At 44.7% G+C, this 25934-nt stretch overlaps 1 protein-coding gene across 2 annotated transcripts in view; it reads left to right on the top strand.

Annotated features, from left to right (window-relative positions):
- GABBR1 (gamma-aminobutyric acid type B receptor subunit 1) overlaps window positions 1-25934 on the top strand; it is an 81935-nt gene that overhangs the window by 14011 nt on the left and 41990 nt on the right. For both annotated transcript variants that reach the window (XR_011923365.1, XM_072430235.1), the window contains 4 exons: window positions 6788-6808; window positions 20387-20547; window positions 21615-21749; window positions 24987-25157. Coding sequence is in view for 1 of the 2 variants with exons in the window: in XM_072430235.1 (XP_072286336.1) it covers window positions 20422-20547; window positions 21615-21749; window positions 24987-25157 (432 nt within the window). In the remaining variant the exon portion in view is untranslated. Of the gene's footprint in view, window positions 1-6787; window positions 6809-20386; window positions 20548-21614; window positions 21750-24986; window positions 25158-25934 lie in introns of those variants that run through there.

Genomic DNA, 25934 nt, shown 5'->3' with positions numbered 1-25934 from the left:
ATTCAGCACAATAAATCTATTTAGCACGGTTCCCCTATAAGAAGGCTCTCAGTGGTATTGCTTGGCTCAGGATGACTTGGGTTGGATTCAGAGCTACAGCTGGCTCAAACCTTCCCATGCAGCTCCCGCTGGCTGGCACCCTGACAGCCCTAAATCACAATCTCAATGTTGGTTCTTAAAGAAGAAGTGTCTGCAAATTAGACAGCTGGCATCAGTGGGGGTACTGCTTTCTGCTGCTCTCATTCATTCTCTATGAGGCTGTCGCGGGTGGAAGCTACTTGTAGCACCGCCCCTGAGGTTCCATGGTAAGAGGAAGTGGAAACCGCACTGTAACCTCTCCAGCAGTCTGAAGTCAGAATGGGGTGCAGGGTGTCATCGACTATCCACTAAAGCAACATGAAGACAAAATTATTATATGTACGGGAGGGCGACCCCCCCCCACACTATATGGAGGTCAGTTTTTGCATATGAAGTGCAGAAGGTTCAGCATTTAAGTGATACCTTCAATTGGCTCAAAACAGCTTATCTTAAACTTTATAACATAGGAGAACCCCTAAAATAACTTTCAGGTCTTCAGGGAATCCCCTGCTATGATTACTATATCCACAGCTCACCGTATATTAGAGTGGGGGTCAGTGGGAATAATTCCTCCTACATGGCTGGCCAGTGGGAAGAATGTCACCCTTACAGATAATCAAAAACATCCTTGGTGTCACCTAAACTGATCTGAGAGTCACAAGCTGCTCATTACTCAGGGAACCCCCAGCAACCTCTGGAGGAACCCTGATTGGGAAACACTGCTATAGATTTTACCATCAGACATTATAAGATTTTACAAATGATTCAGAAAGATTCATATTTATACACAGGGTAACAAGGAGCAATGGAATATAGAGAGATGTGCCGGCCATCATCTTACGCCAATGGCCCAATAAATGTTTTGTGAACATTTGTCTGGAATTACTATCACTGTCCAACACAGCAGCAACTGACTTAGCATCAGATGCATCAACGCCGAGGATCGCCACTAGAGGGCAGCACACTCTATTGTTCCGGCCTATACTCATTGCAGTGGTGGAGTATTAACCACCTGGGCGTTACACTGAGGTCTAGATTTCTGTACCAAAAGCGTTACAGGTATGTATTAGATTGAATACAAACTCCTGTATCCAATCCAATACAAAATGAATGAATGAGTTTCAATTTGAATTTCCCGCACACGCGCCGATGTCATCGCGCACGCACGCACGCACAAGAAGCCAGCCAGCTTTTTTTTTCCTCCGCCGGCCGGCTTCTTGTTTCAGAGAGCACCTGGCGCTGGAAGGAGAACGACACGGGACGATCAGCGGGACCAGGTAAGAAGCCGGCCGGCGGAACACAAGATTCTCTCTTTTATAGAGATCATCTTACTGATTCCGCTGGTATAGGAGACGGCACCCGACGCTGGAGAGGGAGATCGACGCTGGAGGACGACACTGTAACACGGACCCGACGCTGGATGAGCACAGCGGGACCAGGTAAGTGGGGAGTGAGAAAAGTACAGGGTTATCGATAATTGCAACTTTTTTTAATATGAAAAAGTACGGGCTTAACGGTTGGGAGGTTAGTATTATTATTATTATTATTATTATTAATAATAAACAACAGGATTTATATAGCGCCAACATATTACGCAGAGCTATACATTAAAAAGGTTTGCAATTTAATAAAATAAGGTGCCTTTCATTTTCTCTCTAACTCCGAAACTTATATTTATACACAGGAGCAATAAAATATAAATATTACAAAAATAGAAAATTAAAAAAAAATTTGAACAGTTTTCTTGACTCAAACTTGCCAAGAAAAAGTTATATCTTATTAAAACATTTACTCCCCTCCTATTGTGTAAAACATCCCCCACCTCCTAGATTGTAAGCTCTTCGCGGCAGGGTTCTCTCCCCCTTCTGTGTCACTGTCTGTGTCTGTCTGTCATTTGCAACCCCTATTAAATGTACAACACAACCTAATATGTTGGCGCTATATAAATCCTGTTTATTATTATTATTAATAATAATATTAATAATAATAATAATAATAATTGCTCATCCTTATAACTCTATGAACCGATCTGTGGGTTTAAGACTTGTCAATCATCACCTGGCCACACCCAGTCCCACCCACTGTGTTCTGGATTGGCAGCACATTAACCCCTCCCACTGTGATCTGCAGTGTCTGGGAGGGGGAGTGTGTGAGATACAAATGATGGAGGAGGATCAGGCTGCTACCAGCACATGGGGATCAGAATGATTGTTACAGATTGCCAGCTGGTGTTCAAGCATTGGATTTAGATGCTCTCTCTTGTACATCTGTGTATAAGACTGTGGGTTTCATGATTGTATGGAGCTTGACAATGGAATCTAAGGCATTGCAGAAGCTTGCACGGGTAATAAGTTGAGGGGGTCGATGGGAATTCCAAACTTTCTGCATTGATGGATGGCTCACACTGCGCAATACTTCATTACTTCAATGATATTACCAGGATAGGCCAGACCAAGGTTGTGTGCTGCCCTCTAGTGGCGATTCACAGATCTGCTCCATCAGGTGCTGAGTCAGTGGCTGCTGTTGGACATTATTATTATTATTAATATTAAACAGGATTTATATAGCGCCAACATATTATGCAGCGGTGTACATTAAATAGGACATTGTTACATTTGTAAATCCCGATCATTGCCAATTTTTTCCTGGTGTGTCACTGATGTAGAATTTGATGGCTATTTACTGATGGAAAATTAAAATGAAGATGAGAGGCGGAGTGCTAACATGAGATTTGAGAGGGCTGAGCTTACCTAAATGGTGCTAAAGTTCTGTAGCACTCTGATGTTTGTAATACCAGCGTGACTGTAGTATTAAGTGACCATAAACCCAAATTATAGATTTCCCTTTTTTTCTCCCTTCTGGTCTGGTAAATACACCATTAAAAGAATCTGAATTTGAATACAAAAAAAGATCCTGCCAGAAATCCAGTGTGCTGATAATATCATGTGCTTTCTATACACTTTTCAAGCAGTGTTATACCAGCTGCCCAGTTCAGTGGTGGATGTCCCCTTGTCATGGAGTCCAGCATTGGGGGCGATGTTCTTTTGGCCAGACACACTTTCTGTTCCAAGGTGACAACGCTGCTTCTCTGTAGAGTATAGTGAATGAACGTTGTCACCTTAAGACAGGAAATGTATTACTGGCAGAATCACCAGACAGGAAAAACAGGTAAGGGAAAATAATTTAGCTTCTTATCCAAGATTTGCTGGGCTGCAATATGTGACAGCTTTGTTTTCTTGGGTTTAGATGCAATTTTATCAAACACAATTCACACAATTGAATATCAATATTTTATCAAAATAGTCAATATTTTTGTAAATCGGACCCTGCCAAATAGCCATCATTATGAAGGTGCGAAAATAAAATGATTGGACCCCCCCCCAAAAGCAAAATGCAGAGCTATATTGCAGTGGCAGCCTTCTTAAAAACACGCCCTTAACATGCTGATTGGATAGGGAATGCTCAGCTGATGAGCTTTGCAAAGTTTGATTGGCTCTTGGCAATTCCCTTTCCTCCTCCAGAGGGTGCTATGCAGGAGACTGATGATACAGTATGAAGACAGATTCATTTACTTACATAGTACATCATTTAGTCACATGACTATGTACATCACTATGTAATATGTTAGCGCTATAAAAAGCATTTACCCCTTCTGTATGTACACTTTCCCCAGTGACATGCTTTATATGGGGGATATGTTTATAATCCTCTCCTCCCTGACCAGCCAACCCTTTGCACAGTTATTAATGGACACCCCCCCCACTGATGATCTATAACCAAGCGTTCCCTGACCATGTGATTGATATGTCAGCAATGACACTGACAACAAAAGCGTTTATCCCGAAAATAGCATTCCAGCCAGAAGGTGGCAGCGTTCATCTTTTTAATACTGTTTTTGTTAGCTACAATTACAGTATTTCAAAAGGAAATACAGTAAATAATGAGTACACATTTTTATTTCTTTATATTTTTATTAATTTATTCGGTTTGTACTTTTTTCAAACCACAATCATAACTTTTAAAATTACATTGCTGCTGCACGAAGTGGATATTGCTATTAAAGCTGATCCACCCCCTCCCCCATGGCCTTTGGCGCACCTAACTTTCAAAGTGACACACAAACACTTTCTGGTAAAGTTTAAAGTGGTGGATGTGACGTTCTGCTAAAAGTGGCAATTATGGTGAACATCCTATTCACTAAATATTAAATATAGTTGACCTCCATATTCATTGTCTGTTCACCAAAAAATCATTAATGATTGATGTGTATGAATATGACATTTTTATAGAAGTGACTTTTTATTTATTAAACCTCCAAAAATTTTCCAAATTATCACAAGTCTGCATTTCTCCCTTTCCGCCACCAGAGGTCTCTCTTGCACAACTTTGTGATTTTTTTTCAAACTGATTTTTGCTCCACAGTGCAGAGGATGAAGCAGCCAATTTCTGCAGCAATAAATAATATTTTCAAACAATCTTTTGTGTCTGTGCGGTGTATTCATTACAGAGTGGCTTCAGATCCGCTGTGAACAATACATAAATCAATAGTACATAGGCTGTAGGTGTCTCTGTGAGTTTGCTTCCCACAATAGGAGTGATGGTGAGATTGACAAATTACTTGGTTTAAAGGTTTAGAGAATTTTTATGTGAAAGAGACACAAATCTGCGCCCACACCTCTATAGAAACTGACATGTCTGACATTTATGTGAATCTTCTGTACATACACTGTAGCTGTACTTGTAAACTGAAGAAGCCTTAGGCCCCGCCTCTAAAGGGGCGATTATTATAGGTCTCAACCATAACTTACATTGCAGTTTATTTTGTCAGTGCTCCTGGTGTCTTTTTGTTTTGTTTTTTTGAGTTCAAGTCCACTTTAAGCTGGGGATCCTCTGAAATGGAAGGAAGAGTTGTGCAGCGCCACCTAAAGGCAGAGTGTTGGAAGTTACTTATCACTATGAGGTTTTCAGGCTGATCACTTAGCAAAGAGAATTATTGGTTCCCAACCAGGGTTCCTCCAGAGGTTCCTAGCGGTTTCTTGAGCAACAAGCTATTTATCACTCTCAGATCAGACTAAGTTACCCCAATGATCTTTTTGGTTATCTGTAAGGGTGACATTCTTCCCAATGGCCAGCAATGTAAGAGGAATTCTTCCCCCTGACCATCACACTAATATACTGTGATCTGTGGATATAATAATTACAGCAGGGGGTCCCAATATTTAAAAGGTCAAGAAAGGCTGCGCTAAGTGAACAGAAACTCCAGTAAATCAGCTTCATCGTGCAGAGTAAGTTCCATGAATCAGCCTCTAGGTGGCGCTGTGCATATCTTCCTACAATTACAGTTGTGCAGCATTCTGAACCCTCCAATATAATGAAATAAAAAATAATAAAAGTAAATGACATTGTTTTCTTATCTTGTTATCTGATATTATTTGCAGCAAATTGAAAACGCAAAGGACAACTTCAATTCATAGGGGGGGGGGGGGGGGGGGGGGGGGGGAGAATAGTAGGTGACAATAGTAGGTGACAAGTCAATAGATGTGGTGGCTGCTTTAGTTTTAAAGTTTTAAGATTTTTCTCCTCTACATTCTCGTGGTGAATTCTTAATACACTTTAGAGGTGACTAAATTCACTTCTTCACTAATGAGGGAGCCAATAGTGAAGGAGTGAATGTTGTCACCCACCTGAATGTCAAATATGTCTGCGTATGCATAGAGTGGGGGGATTACTAGTTTACAAATGCTCAACTCGCAGGAAGGTATAAGAACTCTTCATTTTTTGGCAGGATCCACAGGAATGTTCTGTACTTGAGGAAAATGTTTTTAGCTTGAGAAAAGAAAACCAATGCAGGTGCCACATCCATGGTTTAGTAAACTGCAATATATGACATTGTTCTTGGGCTTAGTTAATATTTAAAGCAGAGCTCCAGGTTAAAATAACAAAATGAAATGAATGGCCTGGCAAACCTGATTTAAAACCTGCAATGTTCTCAATCAATAAAGATTTTGTCCTGCAGTACTTCTGTCTGCCACTAGATGCCCTCAGTCTGATAGCCAGCATTGGTCAACTCACTTCCTTGTCCAGGGATTATCTCAGTCTATGATTGGAGGTGCAGCACAGTGATGAGGTCATCTCTATAGCACTCTGACCTCTCCTCCTATCAGCATTCTTCCAACCAGCACAGGAACCAATTAGCTGTTTATGTTATTTCTAACTTTTACATTCAAGGGCTGACACCGGGTCAGGTAATTTCACTGCTTGCATTGAAACAAATCTTTATTGATATAGTAATGATTACAGAGTTGCATTATTGTGTGTCTTTATATCTGCCTAGAGTTTATTTTTCACATTTATGTAGTCTAACTTTTTAGAGTTTTAGAGGGGGTTCAAAAAATCCTCTCTGGGTTTCCTTTTTTTGACCCAATGAAGAGATTTCCCTGTATTTTCTGTTTCAGGGACACAACAGGAAATGAGGGAAAAATCTCCACCAGGGAACAAATACCAGAATGGAATCAGAATCCACCTTGTAGTAAAGTGTTTTCTGATTGGTTGCCCTTTTTATTGAATAATGTAATATTTATTAAATTTTCAGCTGGGGCAATAGTTTCATTTTGCACCAGTAATACCCCACCTGCACCATACTAATACCCCCATCTAACCGGCTGTCTCTTTGCTCTTCCCGCTAACATGCTGCTCTCTCTCTGCGCAGTTCGTCGGCCGGACTCCTCACGTAAGTCTACCTATGGCGCCCCCTCCTGTACTGTCTGTGCATGTGCGTGTCGTGTTTTCTGATGTCCCCCTCTTCCTGTTTGCTGTGTCCCCATCCCGAACTCCCCATCCTTTCTGTGCCATAAACTTCCCACCTTGCTATCCGCCATCTTTAATTTTCATGCTGCGCATAGATCTGATGGCAAACTGCAAAGAGCAACCATGAGACGGCAAGAACCCGCTGAGACCGAATAGATCGATTCTGATTGGTTGCTGTGCGCTGCAGACATCATCAGTTATAGGCTGATGAACAATGCCAGATGCAGCCAACAGGGGGCCCCTGTGCAGCATTGATTTTGGGCCCCTGTGGGGACACCTATTGGCTGTGGGGGGTCTGGGATCCTCGTGCTGCAGCACACTGTACCTTCCCATGGCCCGCACCTGCCTATTACATTTGGAGAAACTTGTCCATATATGGTATGACTTCAGCTAAAAAAGTGAAAGTAGCTTCTGATTGGTCCCTGGAGGTGATATAGATCTTCACATGTTATCTGATTGGTCCTTGTCAGAATTGCATGCAGAGTGTGTGGCGCGGGGTCAGACATGAGAATTTGGTATCTGTGTCACTGCACCCATGTGTTTCATCACCCCGAAAAACTGCACCCAAAAAGGGAAGAAGAGGACCGGTCACCAGAATGGCCTGGGGCTTCCCTGCAGCTGACCGTTCCCCATTACATTCCTTGTCCAACACCAAGTCTCTTTATTGGGACGGCCATCTTGGTAGGGGCAAGGCTTTTCTTATCAGAATCTTCAGCTAGGAGAACAATGATCAGCGCAGGGGTGACACCATTTTCCTCCAAAATCAGCAGTGCCTGGGATCTCACACTGCAGAGATACAGCGATGTAGGCACAGGGGCGCCCGGATACAATTTTAGGGCACTGCTTAGACACAGTTATCTATAATATAAAAAGTTCTTTGAGAACAGGACCTCTTTATTAGGATCCAATCACTGACAAGCTCATGAAATCTGAATATTAAGGCCTACAGAGCAAAATCCGTGTCCCCATCAATTCCTGGGGCTAAATGTGGACCTCCAGCTTGTCATGTGACTTTGTAGCAGGTTAAAGGGGGCAGCAGCAGGGGCTGATCTGTGTCAGACATTTGTCAACACCAAAAAATGCACCAGGGTTTACATGATTGGCCATCTCTGAGCTGGCAGGAAGTAGATGGTGACCTTGAATGATGCCTGAGCAAAGATGGTCCGGTCATTGGAATGGATGGGGGGAGTATTGTGGTGATGATCCCTGGAAATATCACTATTATAGATTACTTCATACATCTGATGATTGCTTAAATTCCCAGACAGGACAATCCAAAACTCTTAGTACAGATTCACCTTGGCTGACTTAGTGGCCAGCACTCTTGCAGCATGTCCCTGGTGCAGATCTTGGGCCAGCAGCCTGTGTCTGCATGGGGTTTGTATGTTACTTGCATGGGTTTCCTCCCACATCTTCCAAAAAAAAAAAAAAACATACTGGAAGGTGATTGGCTTCTCACCTACCAGAAGCCTGGTGATTGGCTTCTCCCTAAATGACCTCCAGGGGCCAGCATAATATTAGGGGGAGAGGTAGGACTTTGTACAGCGCTGCATTATATGTCAGCACTATGGTGCCTTCTGCTGCTTCAAATGCAAATCTTCTGCCCCCCAAAACTGGAAGCCCTAGGAAGATAATCAGCACTATTAATGATATGCAAATTCAGCAGCTAAGCCCTCCCATGCCATCCCTGACCACGCCCCCTGACCACCCAGGAGGAAGCAAAACCATGTGACTTTCAGAGGAAGGGGCGGAGATCTCAGTGGACAACCTGTGTTTACATTCTCCATAGGCAGCACCTGATTGGTCATTTGCTGGATCCCAGGGGCGGTGCCAAGGGGCTGATCACTGATTGTACAACGGTGGCAGAATTCATAAGAAGGGTGCCGCAGAGATTTCTATCTCACACTCACAGGAAGCCATGAAAATAAAATTGGAATAAATGTGAAATATATTCACTTTATACCTGGAGATGGGTGAATCTGTCTAATGAAAAGTTCATTCCATGGCTGGTGCATGTGCCAAACACAAAATAATATTACCTGCTTGGTTGACAAGGTAAATATTAGCTGGGAGTTTGTTGATAAAGTACACAGCTGTCAGCAGTCTCATTGGCTGGTGGTTGTTAGGAGAGAAGCCTCTTTGTGATTCGCAGGATAAACAGTAGCCGTGGGTCTGTTGTTAACGCACATAGAAGTCAGAATTCCCATTGGCCGGTGGTTGTTAGGGGTGGAACTTGCAGACACAGTAAACAGTAGCTGTAAGGCTGTTGTTAAGGTACACAACAGTCAGAATTCCCGTTGGCTGGTGGTTGTTATGGGTGGGATCACTTTGTGGCTGCACTGTGAATCTGTTGTTAAGGTACACAGCAAGGAGTGGGCATTTACATAAGTTTAGAAATAGTGAAAGGTTGAGTTGAACCCCCGGACTTATACCTACCTTCTGGCATAGGGGTGATGTCACTGGGCTCTGCTATAGAACCCTGGGAAATCTGGGGATCCCCAAGATTGCCCCCCCCCCCTCAGTGTTGTACAAGAGCGCATTCCCGATCATCAGCTTTACCATACAATCTCTAGATGTGGTGAATGCATTTGTTTTACTGATTTATTCTCAGCACATTTTCTGCATATAAAGCAACATTGGTCCTGCCAGAAATCTAGTGTCCCTGTAACTTCCTGTGCACTGGACTGAAATCCCATACAATGCTATCTTATGTGAACTACAGAACACCACCCTCTTTTGTATTAGAAGTTGTGAAAATGGTGGAGGTGTTTGTAGTCCAACCTAGGACATTAGCCTAGACAACACTGCCCTAATATAGTAAATTAATGTTGTCACCATAGGACAGGAAGTGTGTTAATGGCAGGATCACCAAGTCCAAATAAGCATTTTTATGCTTTATGTTCATCAATTCCTCTTTTTCGTTGTCCCAGCTGTACAATTTGTGTCCCCGTCTGCTCTGTCTGTCTCCTAGACAACAGAAAAGGAAGGATGGCGATGGGATTTTTGTCTAATTGAGCAGTGCCTGGGGTCGCGGCACGGTGTGTGCTTCCGCATATGATTCACCCGTTTCCTGCGTTGGGTTAATTTGTGTAAGAAGTGCCGGGCGGTGCGGTGCGGCTCTGCGGGAAATTGCTGGCTGGCAGCTAATTAGGAGAAAATCTGAGATCTCCGATTCTACCCAGACACCGAAATCATCGATGGGAGCTCAGTGCTGATTAATAATCCAAGAAGCGGGTGACAACCGGGGGGTTTGGGATGGGGGTTGGTAGATTTAAAGGGGGAACACCCTGAACACTGGGAGCTGCTGATTTCCTTACTGCACTGACTACACCACCACCCAGACCCTGGCCCAGGACACAGAATGAGGAGGAAACCTTTCAGAACTCAGCAGATTCTCTGTCACTGCCCCGCCCCCTGTCACCATGTGACATTGTTAGTCCTTGCTTATTGCTCCAGAGATGTCACATGGTGCAGGAAGAGAACCGAACCACGTGACATCTCTGGACCAACAGGCAAAGAATAACAAGGTCACATGTTGTGAGCCCTGTACCTGGCAGTATTTAAAAATAAAAGTGAATGTGGCTGCAGGAAGGGACAGTTCTAGACTCAATGGGGCCCTAGGTAAGGTGCCATTTTTACATTTGTCAGCCACAACTTTGAGCCGACGTGTGATTTCATCACATAGCATAGCGCAGTACAATACAATTTAACAGCGGGATTGATGTTACACTTTTGTCCCTCCCACAAGACACATAAATACCCATTGATCCTGCCAGTGACAGTCATGTAATGCAGCTTCCTGTAATGTGGTGGCAACAATGCTGCACTGCTCCAGAATTCAGAGCAGAGTTGTCCCTCTTATGTAGGCTGTACCTGCTTACACTATTGGGAGGAGAAGATACTGCAGGGGGGGTGGCTATCAATATTGTCACAGTATTGTCACTGCTGGTTTATAGGCCTGTAGCTTGACACCCAGCCACATCCACTGCCTGTTAGATTTGACATCACTTCCTCCTCCCACTATGATCCGCAGTGTCTGGGAGGGAGAGTGTTTGAGACACAAATGAAGAAGGATTTGGCTCAGGTGGTAAAGTAGAGTTTTTGATGACTTTATGAGGTTTGTGGATCGCATAGTAACTGCATTTGTTAAGTCGTCCATAGAGGATTCTTTAGTTATATGTGTGTATTTTTTTTTTTAGTATTGGAATTGTATATAATAATTACACGATGAACACAAGAGACACACTGCCACCTTCAGGCTGAAATGTTGTATGAACTTCCACTTTCCCTTTTTTTATTTCACGTTAAGGGGCGCAGATGGGTGAATATGACTGCTGGCAGGGACAGTTTTCAGAAAAAAATGGGGCCCTAAGCAAATATGAAGTGGTGGCCCCAAATGCGCAGCTTTTTATCATGCACCTCCTGCCATTCTGGGTCCCTGGGTATTTATACAGTTTGCCCCTTGCCTGCACAGGGCCGCCCACCCCCTTATTTCCCAGGATAGGTGGCTGCATTTCAGCTGCTCGCTGACTTTCGTTAGGATGCCGCTAACCTCCAATTACCGCTGACGCCAACCGCGCCGCATGCATCTAAAAACCACCAGCGGGCAGCAGCTGTGCCAAGTCTGCCGGCGTTAATGCCCAGTAACCACAGCGCCGCACAGCTGCAGATTCTGAGTTGTCACAGCTCCGTCCTGATATTTGTACAAAGCATAGAGATTCGTATTTAACATATTGCGCCATCGCAGAAGTGACGGTGCAGCAGAATGCAATGAGCACTTGTAGCCATGATATCTTCTTATTTAATAAAACCGACCAATCGTCTTCCCGTCTGTAACCTGAGAGCGCTGCGGAACTCGCCTAAGTCAATTTATACACTCAGGCGACTTTTCTTGAACGCAGTGCTGCGTTGGTCCAGACGCCCCCTGCAGCGGTTGAGATCATCTGGGGATTCGGTGACATCGGTCACTGTCTGAGAGTGAAAAATCCTCCTGGAATAGCAGAGATGGGGGGCAGATTGGGCCGCCATCGCTCCAGGGAGGAGGGGGGGGGGGTAAATAATGACTGTCCTAATGTCATTAGATTTGCTCTCACACCTGTGTAATGCAGCAAGTATTGCGAGCTGTGTGCTGCAGTGTCAGATGACCCCGGGCGGCCAATGAAACGGAGCCGCTTATCACGCTGCTGAGATTCATTTCAGGGCTGAATCACCCAGCTGTGAAAACACTTTTTTGAAATCTGGGCAGATTTCATACCAAGCAAAACCTCTGCAGGGGCATCGCAATTCTGGCTGCTTACCGCTGCAATAGTACCAGCGCAAAGAACTTTTTATTATCTTCATCACTTCCATATCATTTCAATGTTTGTTCAGGATAAACCAGGGCTTGCTGGTGGTGAACTTTAATAAATCTGCCCTCCTCTTCAATAAATCTGCCCTCCAGCCTTCCCATTATAAAATCTGCCCTCTTGCCTCTCCCTTTAATAAATCTGACCTCATAAATAATTATATTAATCTTCTAATAAATCTTCCCCTACCCCCCCCCCCCCGGCATCCTCAGTAAATCTGCCCTTTGGTCTCCCCTTTAATACATCTGCCCCCAGTCTCACCTTCATTGAATCTGCCCTGCCCTCTTTAATTCAATATGTCCTCCAACCTTTACTATATCTAGCCTCTCCCTGCCCAGCCTTACTGCCCCTGGCCCCGCCTCTTTAATTCATTGTCTTTCAGTTCTTCCAATCATGATGGCTCAGCACCAAATGTGGGCGGTCTGCATTCAAATCCAGCCCCCTAGGAACGCTAATTCTTCCAGACTGACAGCCACTCATTAAGGCGGTTTAATAATTGCTTAACTCCTCCCACTCACCACCCCACTGCTTCCATCAGGAGATTTATTGGGAATGCCATGTGCAGCTCCCTGTTGGCCCCTCCCACCAGCCACGATCTGCCTGCATTGTATAGAGAAATGTATAAACCAGAAACATAATATTGATCGCATCACTGAGTTAAAAAACACAATGAAGTATTTAAATAGCATTTTGAAGCCTGTGAAGGGCCCCACTTGTGATAGGGTCCAATACCATTAAGCCCCTCCCCCAACTTTCTAATCTCTCATAGCCATTACCTTCATCTTATTCTGAATTATTTGCCAATTCTGTAACCCCTTAATTACTAGAGAGCCCCGGGCCTCATAGCAGTCACATGGTGTGCGATGGCTGTGGTATTTACCCTTATCCCGGAAGCCAGAGCCCCATCCTCCTGTGCAGGGTGATGCATGCACTGCTCTGGATGTATTTGTGCTGCATTGCAGTGCATGCTGAATATCACCCCAATGCAGAAAGTTTCATCCCTGCACCACAGTACAAGCAGATGGGCTGCGGCGCCATGCTTTGGCCAAAAGGAGGCCTTGCACCTTTTTCATGCACTTCCTGCATTGTGTTATATGACAAAAGGTGGTTCAGTGGGGCCCTTAAATATTGAGTTCTAAAATAAATGATGAGTGGACTCCCGTGAAGAACTGACTTGAGGCCCCTGTGAAGAATTGACTTGGGGCCCTTGTGGGGGCCTCTGTTGGCTTAGGTGGGTTCAAAGCCCTCGTGCAGTGACACACTTCCTGTCAGCCCTTGGTGTTGAGGTTTTTATTTGCCCCTTGGTAGGGTCCATGGCTGCTGTAGGGGCCCATGATAATAAAGTGTCCCTGGTGCTGAGTACAGCTGCTCATGGGCAGGACATAATAACAAAAGGGCGTGTCTAAAACCAATGTCCCACCCACTTGCCTTATAAGGCACTATAGTAAGCAGTGATCATTTTCCCAGCATGGAATCAGTACCCCAGGGGGGTTCAGCAGCCGCTTTCCTTACGTCGGTCGCTTTCATTTATTAGAACCCCAGAATATCGCCTGAGAATCGGGCAATCGCCCCTTTAGGGCAAAGAGCTGCTGCATTGGAGCTCTCATTCAAAGTCGGAGCACCACTCTGTTACACTGATTAGGTCGGTACAATACAGGTGAAGTAGACATCATGGTGCTATGACTTCACTTGGCGCATGCTTGTTTTGGCAGAGACAGCCAGACCTGTAGCATTTTCACAATCAGGTCAGCAAGGACGGCCTTGACATTTCTCTATAGGAAAGTATAGGGGGGAGGGGAGTGTGCAGTGCGTGTAGTCTGATCTCCCTGCTATCAAGGCAAGATCTGATTGGCTGGACACGGTAATCATGCAAATATTCTATATTTATCCTAATACAAGGAATATTATTATATATAATTTGTGTTTATTTTTTATCTTTTTGTCCATTTATTACCTCAGACGTTGGAGCTGCGATGGTCTCTCGGCCCTTCTCCCTATCACTCGCTGACCCTGCTTATTGGATTTCGCATTGATTGTCTCAGTTGTGGTTGCTAGGGTCATTGTCATGGCAACAAGCAGAAAACATCAACGCTATGGAGATAGGGACGGCCGCATTCCGCATCGCATGCAGTCACTGCGCTCGTGTCTTATGTGGCCCCTGGAATATACAGAATTGGTGTATGGAAGTAGAGCCCTGGGGCCCCTCAGTTTCAGGTTCAGGAGTCCCTGGAAACGTTCACTTATAGAGGGTCCCTGGTCTGATTCCAGCTATTTATGTATTAGGGACGGATTTCGTGTGTCTTAGCCCCCAAAACATCTAGGGCTTATAATGGGGCCCCTCTCTAGTGTGTGTACAATGGTCCCCAATGTGTATCACTAAACAACCAACCAGGGAATGATTGCTGTATTTTCCTACGGAGGAGGAGACAGTGGGCCAGGACTGCCATTGGTGGAGAGTCAAGGGGTATTTCCAATCATAAAAGTTTTACTTTTGCAATGCTGGAACTCTTAGACATTCAGGAAGGGGCCCATATAGTTTTTAGGGTGGGGCACCTCTGTTTCATACCTCCCCCTCCATAGAGCTGTACAGCGCTCCTTCATTCTGCTGTCATTGGAAATGATCATGAAATTTGAGGTCTGTATGCAGCTTTGCACCCTCCTAATCACACAGGACGAAGAGAAACAGAGCAATGGAAACCTAAAAAAGTGCATTTAATGCGTCCCCACCAGAGAGAGACCCCCCCGCCCTGGTCATCGCATGGTCACAGAATGCAAACTTTCTACCCAACCTCAAATCAAAGATGAATGGGTTTGGTCAGGGCGGAGCTTTTATTTAATTGTATAAATTGTGCATGGTAATGCGCTGTCTATTGCGCCTTGCCAATAATGCCTGTAATGAAGTGTGAGGAGTTTCATGCATTTTACATGGACCCTCATGCATCTTCCCTGAGCAGAATGCCATATCTGCATTATAGGGTAACACAGCTCCAGATGGTACCTGTCTTTACATTGTCATGCGTCGCATTCCATGCATCAGAATGAATAGGCTGCCTTACTGCAACACCCATGAGACCGCATGGTAATGCTTGTGTGGTAACGGCCTGTATAAATGGATTCCAACCATTGGAGGGGTTGTGTGGATGCTGCCATTGGCATTAAAACCTGCAGTTCAAATTCACCCTAATAGGGCATCCTGCACCCCAAAAAATGCAGCTGCAAGGTTGCTCAAATGCAACCGTGTTGATGGGATTTTGCAGACCAGCGTTTGACATGCGATGATGACAACCTTATACTGGCTCCACTTTAGCAGAAGATTTTTTTGGTGCCTATTTGGTCACCAACTGGGGCAATTCTGGGACTTGTGGTTCCCCCGGGCCCGCCTGGCCTGTCCGCCCCCATATTTCTGCTTTCACTTTCTGTGTCAGTAACTCGGAGATAGTAAAAGATCCGCCAGAAATCCCTCTGACCTAAATACAGAGTGAATGAAGGAGAGCCATGAGAAATGGGGGGGGGGATCGCAATCCTCATCTCCTCTGCAACCAATCTGATCTTCATTCCTCCCTGGACTCTTCTTGGTCTCTGCCCATCGGGGTCATCGGGGGTAATTGTTTTCAAGGTGACAACACTGCCATCTTGTGGTTCATTGCTGGCGGTGATAGTGGTGGCCCTAGGGGCAGAATAGTGGCCCAGGTGCCAGGTCATGCAAAGATGCCCCCAAAATGCAGGGAATGCGATGAAATCTTCCCAGTGAGGGTCACAGACCGCAATAAAAATATTTCCTCTTTCCATATTATTGTATAATTGACCCAATGCGTTGCTGCCCCCCAGGTGGGTCCACATCCATTGTCTTTATGCCCGGCCAAGATTGTCCAATCAGCTTCTGTGAAACTTTTTGGAGTCGATTCTGTTTCTAAAACTGCAGAAAATTAACCAACCACTCATTGGAAGTTAGAATTGCCCCCTCCTCCATCCGTGCCCCCAACATTCCACTAGCCTGGCACAGAATGCTGGGATTTGTAGTGATCCAACACCTGGAGAGGCCAGGACAATGCTGCAACCACCAGTGCCAATCAGGGGTCATTGCAACATTTTTTTTTAAAACAGTTAATCTGACATTCACTGGTGGAGAATCTTCCAGGTCTGTGTGTTTTAATGTCAGTAATTGATCCTCCACCAGGGAATGTCAGATTCACTGCCTTATAAATAGACCCTAAAAATCAGCACTCCCTGCGCTTCCCTTGAACTACAAATCTCCTCCCACATGCAGATAGGAAGGCATACTGTAGATCAGCAACAGACAACAGGGCAGGGCTGACACCATTTCTTTTTTTAAAATCCTATTCCATATAAGGTGCTGTGCTCAGTATTTTTCCACACTTGCAGGGTTTATAAGGAAGAAACATGCGCATGTATTCAGAGATGCATTTTTTTTACCTAAACCTTTACCATAGTCTTAAAAATAAATGCAAAGAAAATTGTTGGTGCCAAGGCCATGATTGGTGAACTCTTCCTGTTATCTCAAGGGGTTACCTGGCCACGGCGCCCCCTGTCTTCCATGTACTGGATGACAGGCATCACCGGAAGCTTGGTTGGCAGCGGAAGAGACAAATTCCCTCCTGCTGGGCCAGATGGTGAATAAGAGAATTCTTAAAGCGTCCACAAATCCCAAATAGATTTTAAAAAAATGCTCTTGTCCCTTTAAATCTTACCGCCGCCTGTCGTTATATTAGCTGCCGCAGTCCCTGGTACACATGGGCAGATTTACGACTCCAATGCCATAAAACAATCGGATGTGAATGTGACGGGTATTCAGCAGCTGATCGGTTTCTGGGTTTCCAATCAGGCGTGACGACAGATATTGATGGAGAGAATACGAGTCGGGTCAGGGCAATGAAGGATCCATAAAATCTGATTGAAATTCTAAATAATTGGATTGGTTGATGCAAATTGTAGCACAGCAGGTAGGGGGAACAATGTAAGCCAATCAGGTTTTATTCTCTGCACAAGAAGTTCCCTGATAGGTCAGGGCTGACCAGAGGTCAGAAGAGGGGGCACGGTACCATCCATGGCGAGCGCACAAGCGCATCATTTTGGTATGTAAACACCTCATTCCCAAAAAAGTGAGGGCACGGCATGCCCAAATGTGCCCGCCCCACTACACCCCTTTGGGCTGATGACATTGGTGTGTTTCTGCTCCTTCACTAGCCAATCAGAAGGTGGGCTGGTCCCTGACCACGCTGTGTTGCTTTACTTGCAGGAATAAAAGTGAGGTCAGAACTCGGCTGGAATGTCTGGTTTGGAAAACTGGAAAAATTAAAAAATTCCCAAAAATCTTGAATTTTTTAAAAGGCCAATAGGAATCATTGGCCTTTTTGGTGGTTACATGGGGTTCTGACCCAACTACCCGCATCCTCCATGACCCAGTACCAACCTAAAACTGCATTATTGACCAATAGGAGACCATGGGAGGGATAATTGGAAGCTCTGGTTGATTTTACATTACATACCATAATTGGGGCCACGATACCAGTTAAGCTGAGCCTAGAGGTCCCCTTTAACATAAATAACACAATTCAATATAAATATGTAAAACGTTTGCTTCTGTCCATGGTTATAGGGTTGTATGGAATGCTGATCCCCTTATCTCATTGTAATCCTACCAGACAGGGTCTGCCTGATTGAAAATAGGATTTCATGCAGTCTCTAGTGACCTGAAACTGCCACAATGCCCCTTTAGCAAAGAGATCATGTGATTTAAGCTGCCTAGGCTTGACGTCACATGACAGAGCTTATAGAACGTGTCAAGAAAGAAATTGTTTTTTATGATTTGGGGCAGAAGAGGAGAAGTTTGATTGGCCACCCTGTGTGATGCTTCTGTCAGGTCAGGCTGAGACTTTTAGTCCCCAAAAAACTGAACTACAATAAGTGCCCCCTATCCACCCCTCCCCCAACTGCCCCAAGAATGCTGGGACTTGTACCCTATTATTGTCACTCGCAGTGGATCTGCCATGGCATTCTGGGACTTGCAGTGCCTCTGCAGCAAGCAGGCCTCAGGTGTCTCGCTGCCCCTGGCTGAGCATGCTGGGACTGTTAGTTCTCCAGATATCAGCGCTGTTCTCTCCATCTGTTCTGTCTATGCCAGAATTCCCTGGCTCTGGTTTTACCAACCATCTTGTGTCGATCTGCTGACAGCCGGCATTTGTTGCTGGCACGCCAGTGCAGTTTTTATCTTGACGCTCCTGAATTGGGGGCTTTATATTTTCCTGCAGTTAAATTCACAGCCTGCGTGGGGCGCCAGCACAGTCTGCAGTAAGTATGCAGTAACCCTGAGCAACCATCAGAACCCCCTGCGCATTTTATTTTCTTAGCTTGGTTTGATATTTAAAACTCAGAAAGTTCCCAGCATGCTGGAAGATATCTGAGTGGCCGAAACAAAAGGTTATATTCAATGCGTTGGCGCATTGTGAACGTCCTCCATTGGGCACCTAAACGGCTGCAAAGCGAGCGATTCTCTTCTGCCTCATCCGAGCGTTCATATTTACCGGATGGCTGAATAAATCAATATGGCCGACATCTTCGTTGTTGCTCATCTGCGGTTACACATTTGGTTACGGTCAGTTTGGCCGTACGGTTTCAGATTGTGAAAAGAAAATTGATTTTCTGCCCCAGTGCTGCAAGAGTGCAGGAGTTCTAACAGCACATTCACATCTGAGCATCTCGCATTTTACGAGGCAATAATGCAACACACGGCAGGGTTTTAATGTAACGATCCCCCAGTACTCCAGTATCGCAGCGCACCTCAATGCCAAAGTAATGCAGTGCTGTGCGTCATGCGCAAAAAAAAATGCGTGTCCGATTTTCTTGCGGCGCGTTGACTTGAGCGATCCAATGCAATGCATCATGCGTGTGTTAGCACAACACAGTGCGGGGATATGTGCTTGAATTGCGCTACATTACCAAACGCACATGCAGCCGCCTTTTAACTCGCATTATCTTAAGCTGCACCAAAAAAAGACGCAACCCCTATCTTTGTTACAGCACCCTACAATAATGCATTATCGTGGTGCTCTGTAACGCACGACCGCCAGCTAAATGCATTGAGGCCCTATTCAGAATAAACGCATAATGCGCCTGACGTTCGCCAGTGCAGAAGTGAACGACCTGCTACATTCGCTCCCGCTTTTAAAACCAAAAATGTGCGCAATTCCATCCGACGCAATGAATGCGCAAGTGATATGATTTATTCCTGGTGCAAAAAAAATTTTGGAGATGATCCAGCGGGTTTATTGCGCTGCACCTCGTTGCTCTTTGCTCAGCCTTATTAAATAAGCCAGTATGTGCGCTGATTATCTGGAACAAGTGTCAGGGTTAACCCGCTCCATCCCAGCGCGTCCGCAGAGATTTCACGCCTCTCTGATGCACCTGTCAGCGTGCCTGTTCATCCATGCTGGCATGTGTCAGGTTGAGTGTCTATTACCTGTGTGCCCCCCATTGCATCCCTGTCCACCCCCTACCCCGCAATTCGTCCTCCTCCTCTCTCTCATTTCCCATTCTCTTTGTAATCCCTCGCTCCCTTCGGCGTGGGTGACATCAATGTGTCTCCTCCCTCCCTCGCTCTCTCTCGCTCCTTCTCTCCATCCCTCTGTCGCTCTCTACACTGCAGAATCCAACCGTGGAATCATGCAGATGCTGCTGGTCTCTCTTGCGTCCGCTTTGCCGTCTCTAGTCGTCTGACGCTTCCTCTGGATTGCTCCTGTCCCAGTTTTTCTATACCTAGATCCTGTTTTTTGTTTCTTATTAATCATTCATTTCCCATCCCTGTCACCACTGGCTTGCTGTCTCTTCTTTGCTATTTGTGTTTCCCCGGCGGTCTCGCTCTTTCACCCGCTCTCTCTCCTGTTGATCTTTCCGATCCCATCTGCTTTGCCAAATTTTTCTTTTTGCTTCTGTTGCTCCCCCCGTCACACCTTTTAACCTTTTTGCACTTTTTTGTTTTTCTTTTTGGTGTCTGTGTGTTTACAATGTTTCGCCTTGTCCCCTGTCCCTCCGGCCGGCTGTCCCTCTGCCCTCGCCCCCAATGATGCCCCCTTGCTTGGTCATGTCGGTGTCGCTGTTTGTGCCTGTCTTGACTCTCATGCTATGTGGTGCGGTCTCAGGTAAGAAAGCTTTGCACGTGGGAGCTCTCTTCCCCATGAGTGGGGGATGGCCCGGGGGACAGGCCTGTCACCCATCCGCACAGATGGCCCTGGAGGACGTCAACAACCGGAGGGACATCTTGCCGGAGTACGAGCTCAGGCTGATTCATCACGATAGCCAGGTGAGAGCAGGTGCTCGGGGTGCTGGTGGGGCAACTGGGGGTGTGGGCCATCCAGATAGGTATCTGATTTTGGATCTGTGGCCCCAGTGGTAACTCTACCACTTGGAGAGATCTACGGGTTCCCAAATCAATCAACTGATATTAAAGATCAGTGGCCCTATCCAAACTCCACACCATGGATAGGAAAGATCTACAGATTCACAAATCTATCAAATGTTCAACAAAATCTGATTTTTTGATGAATAAATTCAGCCATCATGAAATATTTTTATCTTTATTAGTTTTCAGCCCTCCCGAATTTGGAAGGCTTGTCCTTGGAATTGTCCCTAGTTGGCTGTATGACCCAACGGCACCAAACTCTTTGCTGGTTCTTCAGACTCCTAAGAAGAACCTTCATTGGAGAGTTGGGTTTTGTTGCAGTAAAGCTGCCATGGAAGAATGTTTGAGGAAAGTTCAGAGACAGCGGTGATGAGTTTAGACCCAAACAGCAAAAAGTCCATCCAAGTTGGATGTGGAAACGGTCCCCAAGACTTCTGTTGAGCTGTAGACCTCAGGGCCCCCAACTATTACAGGCCGAATACATTTTGGGAGAAGAGATTTAAAGAAGTTAGCTGCTAAAAAAAAAGTGAGATGGGATCAGATCTGGGAGGGGGAGGCAAACAGAGAAAGTGACAGGAGGCGAGACAGCTGGAGGAGAAGTGGGGGAGAGAAGGACCACCATGGGGGACATGGGGAAAGCACCAGTGACCTTTTCTAAGACCCTCATTGATGGGTGGGGGGGATGCAGCCAGGCGCTCTCTCGCAGGATTACCCCCTGCGCTCTCATTATTCCTCTCAGCTCTCTCACTGTTACCAAGGCAACGGAGGAAAGGGTAAAATATTCTGGAGAAGAGATAGACAGAGAGGAATAGGCAGAGAGGGGGGAGAGGAGAGACAGATGGGGAGAGAGAGGAAAACATGCAATGGAAGATGACTGTGGGGGGGTCGTTATCTATCCATACAAAAAAATAAAATGCGGCTGTGACTTGTACATTCTGCCCTAATTTCTAATTTCCTAATGTCCGCAGTGTGACCCCGGGCAGGCCACACGACACCTGTACGAGCTGCTGTACAATGACCCCATTAAGATCATGTTGATGCCAGGGTGCAGCAGTGTGTCCACGCTGGTGGCGGAAGCAGCACGCATGTGGAACCTCATTGTGGTAAGCCGGGGACACAAAATGTTCTCCCTACTTCTAACTCCTTCCTAAAATTCCAAGTCCTGATGTCTGTTTTCTTACTTAGTAACAATTGTTTTCACTAGTTTGTCTGCTGGTCAATAATTCTCATGGTGCAAACTCTTCCTGAATTCTATGACAATGTCATATCACCTCATTCTTCATTCATCACCTGCGCATGCAACTCTTCTTCACTTGTGACTCTTTGTTTACCTTTCTCGTCTCCCAGTTTCTGGGATTTTATTCTTTTGTCTTTCCTCTGTTCATTGCTTTATCCTCATTTTCTGCAGCGTTTGTTTTCACTTTCTGTTCTCCTCTTTTCCTCCTTTCTGGTATTCAGCTTGCAGTCTTTGTTGTTCATCTCCTTTCCTCTTCCTTCTACACTAACTCTTTCTCTTCGCTTCCCTCTGCATCCTCTGTATTTCTCATTCTCTTCATCCTGCATTTTTTGTCTTCTTTCTTCTCCATTCTCTGTATTACTTCTCCTCTTCCCTTCCTTCTGCATTGTCTCAGTGCTTCTGCACTCTTTATTCCACCTCTACACTTCTCCTGGATACTTTGTTCTCCTTCCTCTCTCCTCTTTCTTCAGAATTATTTTCTCTCCTTCACCTCCGGCATTCTCTCTGCTCTTCCTCTCCTCTTCTCTTCCTCCTGCATGCTCTGTGTTTTCTCTCTTGCATTCATTTTTCCCCTCACTTCTTCTCTCCCTTCTGAATTTTCCCATTTTCCTCTCCTTTCCACTCCCTTCTGCACTCTCTGGAATCCTCTCCTTGCATTCTCTGAATTTCCTCTCTTCTTTACCTGCATTCTTTTTTCCCCTCAACTCTTCTCACTCGTACTTCCTCTCTTTTCCTCTCCTTTCCTTTTCCTCCTGCATTCTCTCTGTTCTTTCTCTCATCTTCTCCTCTTCCTGAATTCTCTGTATTTCCTCTCCTCTTCTTTTCTGCCTGCATTCTCTCTGTTCTTTCTCTCTTCTTCTTTTCCTCCTGCATGCTCTGTGTTTTCTCTCTTGCATTCATTTTTCCCCTCACTTCTCTCATTTCTCCATTTTCTCATCTTCCTCTCCTTTCCTCTTCCTCCTGCATCCCCTCTATTCTTTCTCTCCTCTTCCTGAATTCTCTGTATCCCCTCTCCTCTTATTTTCCTCCTGCATTTTCTGTGTTTCTTCTCTCTTTTCTCCATTTTCTCGTCTTCCTCTCCTTTCCTCTCCCTTCTGCATTCTCTGCTCTTCCTCTCCTTTTTGCATTCTCTGAATTTCCTCTTTTCTTCACCTGCAGTCCTTTTGTCCCCTCACCTCTTCTCCCTCATATATCCTCTCTTTTCCTCTCCTTTCCTTTTCCTCCTGCATTCTCCCTGTTCTTTCTCTCCTCTCCTCCTCTTCCTGAATTCCCCTCTCCTCTTCTCCCTCATATATCCTCTCTTCTTCCTCTCCCTCATGCATTATCTCTCCTTTCTCTCCTCTTTTCCTCCTCCCGCATTCTCTTCTCTTTCTCTCCTCTTCCTCCAGTCTTTGCCTTAACTCCTCACTTCCTTCTGCATTCTTCATTCTCCCCTGACTCACCTGTGTTCTTTCATACTTTCATGCTCATTTTTCTTTCACTTGAGATCTGTTTTTTCTCTGCACTTTTCTTACTTACTCTGTTCTTCTACACAACACTTTACTTTCCATTCTTTATTCTTCTTCTATTTCTATATACAGGTATACCTGGCTATTAATTTCTTCCACCAGCCCACCCTACATTTTATTCTCCTCTTTCATTCTATATTCTTCATTTCTCTTATGTTTTCTCCTCTTCATTCTCTCTTTCCTTTTCATTTATCATTTTCTTCTGTATTTTAGCCTTCTTTGCTCTCTGTTCATCCCGCATTCCTGTCCTTCCTCCAGGATTCTCTGTTATTTCTCTCTTTCTTCTTCTTCCTCTTTCTTATATTAGATTCTCCGCACACCTAGATATCAATAATCTTTTTCTCCTCCCTTCCCTTGCTTTTCCTCCTTCCATTAGTAAACATTTACCAACTTGCACCATGATAAAATTAGATATCATTGAGATATATTTACCTCTCCCTGTAATTTATGTATCCTGAGATTATTAAAGGGAACCTCTGAATAAATATGGTTGGATTTATTTCTGGATTATGGTTTTGTGTATTGGCTTTGTCAGCTTCCAGGTGTCTCAGTGCTGTTCAGGATTCTTGGAGATGAGACTTGAACCACGTCTCATCCTTCCATGAGAATCATTTTTAGGGGTTGCAGCTCTTCTGGCTATAAATCCAAATATTTATTTAGCATAAAAAACAAATGATTTACTCCTCCAGGGTATACGGCCAGGAATTTGTAATTCTTATCTTTCGGCGCCCATTGCCCACTGTGAATCTAAAGCCTGAGGCTGATATCAGAACCTGAATACAAAGCCATTTATCAAACCTGGATACAGCGCTTTCCAGGTTATTAGTTCTTATCAGTATGATTTGCAGCTATGGGGGCTTCTGTAATATTGTGCCTGGAGCAGACCTGACCAGGATTAGGAAATATGGGAAGCAACTTGCATTAGACATTGGAAGATATACTTTTATACAAATGAATGCAGCTCTGTATTTATGAATTCATTTACACACGAATGTCAATTTTAAGGTATTATCAGCAGCTTGCAATTAGTTATACAGCAGCATGGGAGAGGTAAAGCAAGACTGTGAGTCAGCTTGTCAATGTGTTGCCAAGGGACCTGGTGATTGGTGGGGAAAGCACAGTGATCAGGGAGATGACCCCATCAGTCTGCTGCTGCTCTTTCAATGTGTAGCTGAAGGGCAGGAGATAGAGAGAGCACAGCAGTGTATTTCTTGTGCTGTTTGGTGGGATTGTGTAAATCATAGAACTTGATGCACAGAAATACAAATGTTGTAGCAGCTAAAACAGCTCCCTTATAATGTATATTATATCTGTTTTCCTTTACCATATGGCAAGACATAGTGTATGGGCTCTGGTGTGCATTCACGTGTTCCTTTTACATTATGTGTTTTATTTATAAATCAGTGAAATTGACATTCTCTGAAACATTCTCTAGTGGAGAATCTTTCAATCCATGTGTTTCAATGTCCGTATTTGATTCTCCACCGGGGAACGTTTCAGTGAATGCCAGGTTCACTGCTTCATTAATAGACCCATATATATATTCATTTATTTTAAATCTTGTCTCACACTATTGCTATCTTCACCTTTTTCAGCTTTCTTATGGCTCAAGCTCACCCGCGCTATCCAACCGTCAGAGGTTTCCAACCTTCTTCCGCACGCACCCCTCGGCTACCTTGCACAACCCCACCAGGGTCCAACTTTTCAAGAAATGGGGATGGACGAAGATTGCTACCATACAGCAGACTACTGAGGTCTTCACTTCTGTAAGTATTTGAAGGGGAAAGATGATTGGGCAAAGCGCCCTAGGACATGGGAGTCTTTGCTTCGATTGGCCTACTATAGAAAACCAGAACACAAAAAAAGTTACCACTCCTGTACAGTAACCAGTCAGATGTTTTATTTTAACCATACATGATATATTGAACCATAAGCTTTCCAAAACTGGAGAAGATAGACTAAGCATGGAAGAACCTAAGTGATCCAGCAAACCTGTAATGGATTTCTTCAAAAGAAGAATTTGCTATTAGTTATCAAACGTTTTCAATCCTGGACCAGATTTATTGCAAGTTTGCAGGAACACCCAGGTTTTCCCATGATAGTTTTCACCATTTCATCATTCATAGATTTATTAAATCGAGCCAATTTGAGGTTTGCCAGATCACCCAGATTCTCCCATGATAGTCTATCTTCTCCAGTCTTGTATAACTAACAAGTCAGGCTCCAGGTTTAGTTCTGACTTTGCTCTGACTTTTTCTGCTCTTTCAATTCAGTGACTCGGTAAATATTGACACAAGTGCTTCAGTGTAATGGCCAGGCAAATAAAATCAGGGAGGAATAAAATACCTCAATATATCTTAGTTATTCACACCCAGAATATCAGCAGACAAGTCATCCAGCACAGAGTGTAATCTGTAAGTCTAATTTGTTCCTAGGAAAGGTAAGTAGATTGCTCTGGGGCAGATGCTAAATAACAATTCCTCATAACACCTATTAATCTCCACACATAACATAAAAGCAGCCTCTGTCAGGATACGGAGTCA

The sequence above is a fragment of the Pyxicephalus adspersus genome, chromosome Z, assembly GCF_032062135.1.
Source record: "Pyxicephalus adspersus chromosome Z, UCB_Pads_2.0, whole genome shotgun sequence".
In the NCBI taxonomy this organism is placed as follows: Eukaryota; Metazoa; Chordata; class Amphibia; order Anura; family Pyxicephalidae; genus Pyxicephalus; species Pyxicephalus adspersus.
Note: the sequence above shows the minus strand (reverse complement) of the source record. Positions and strands in the feature narration are given on the sequence as shown.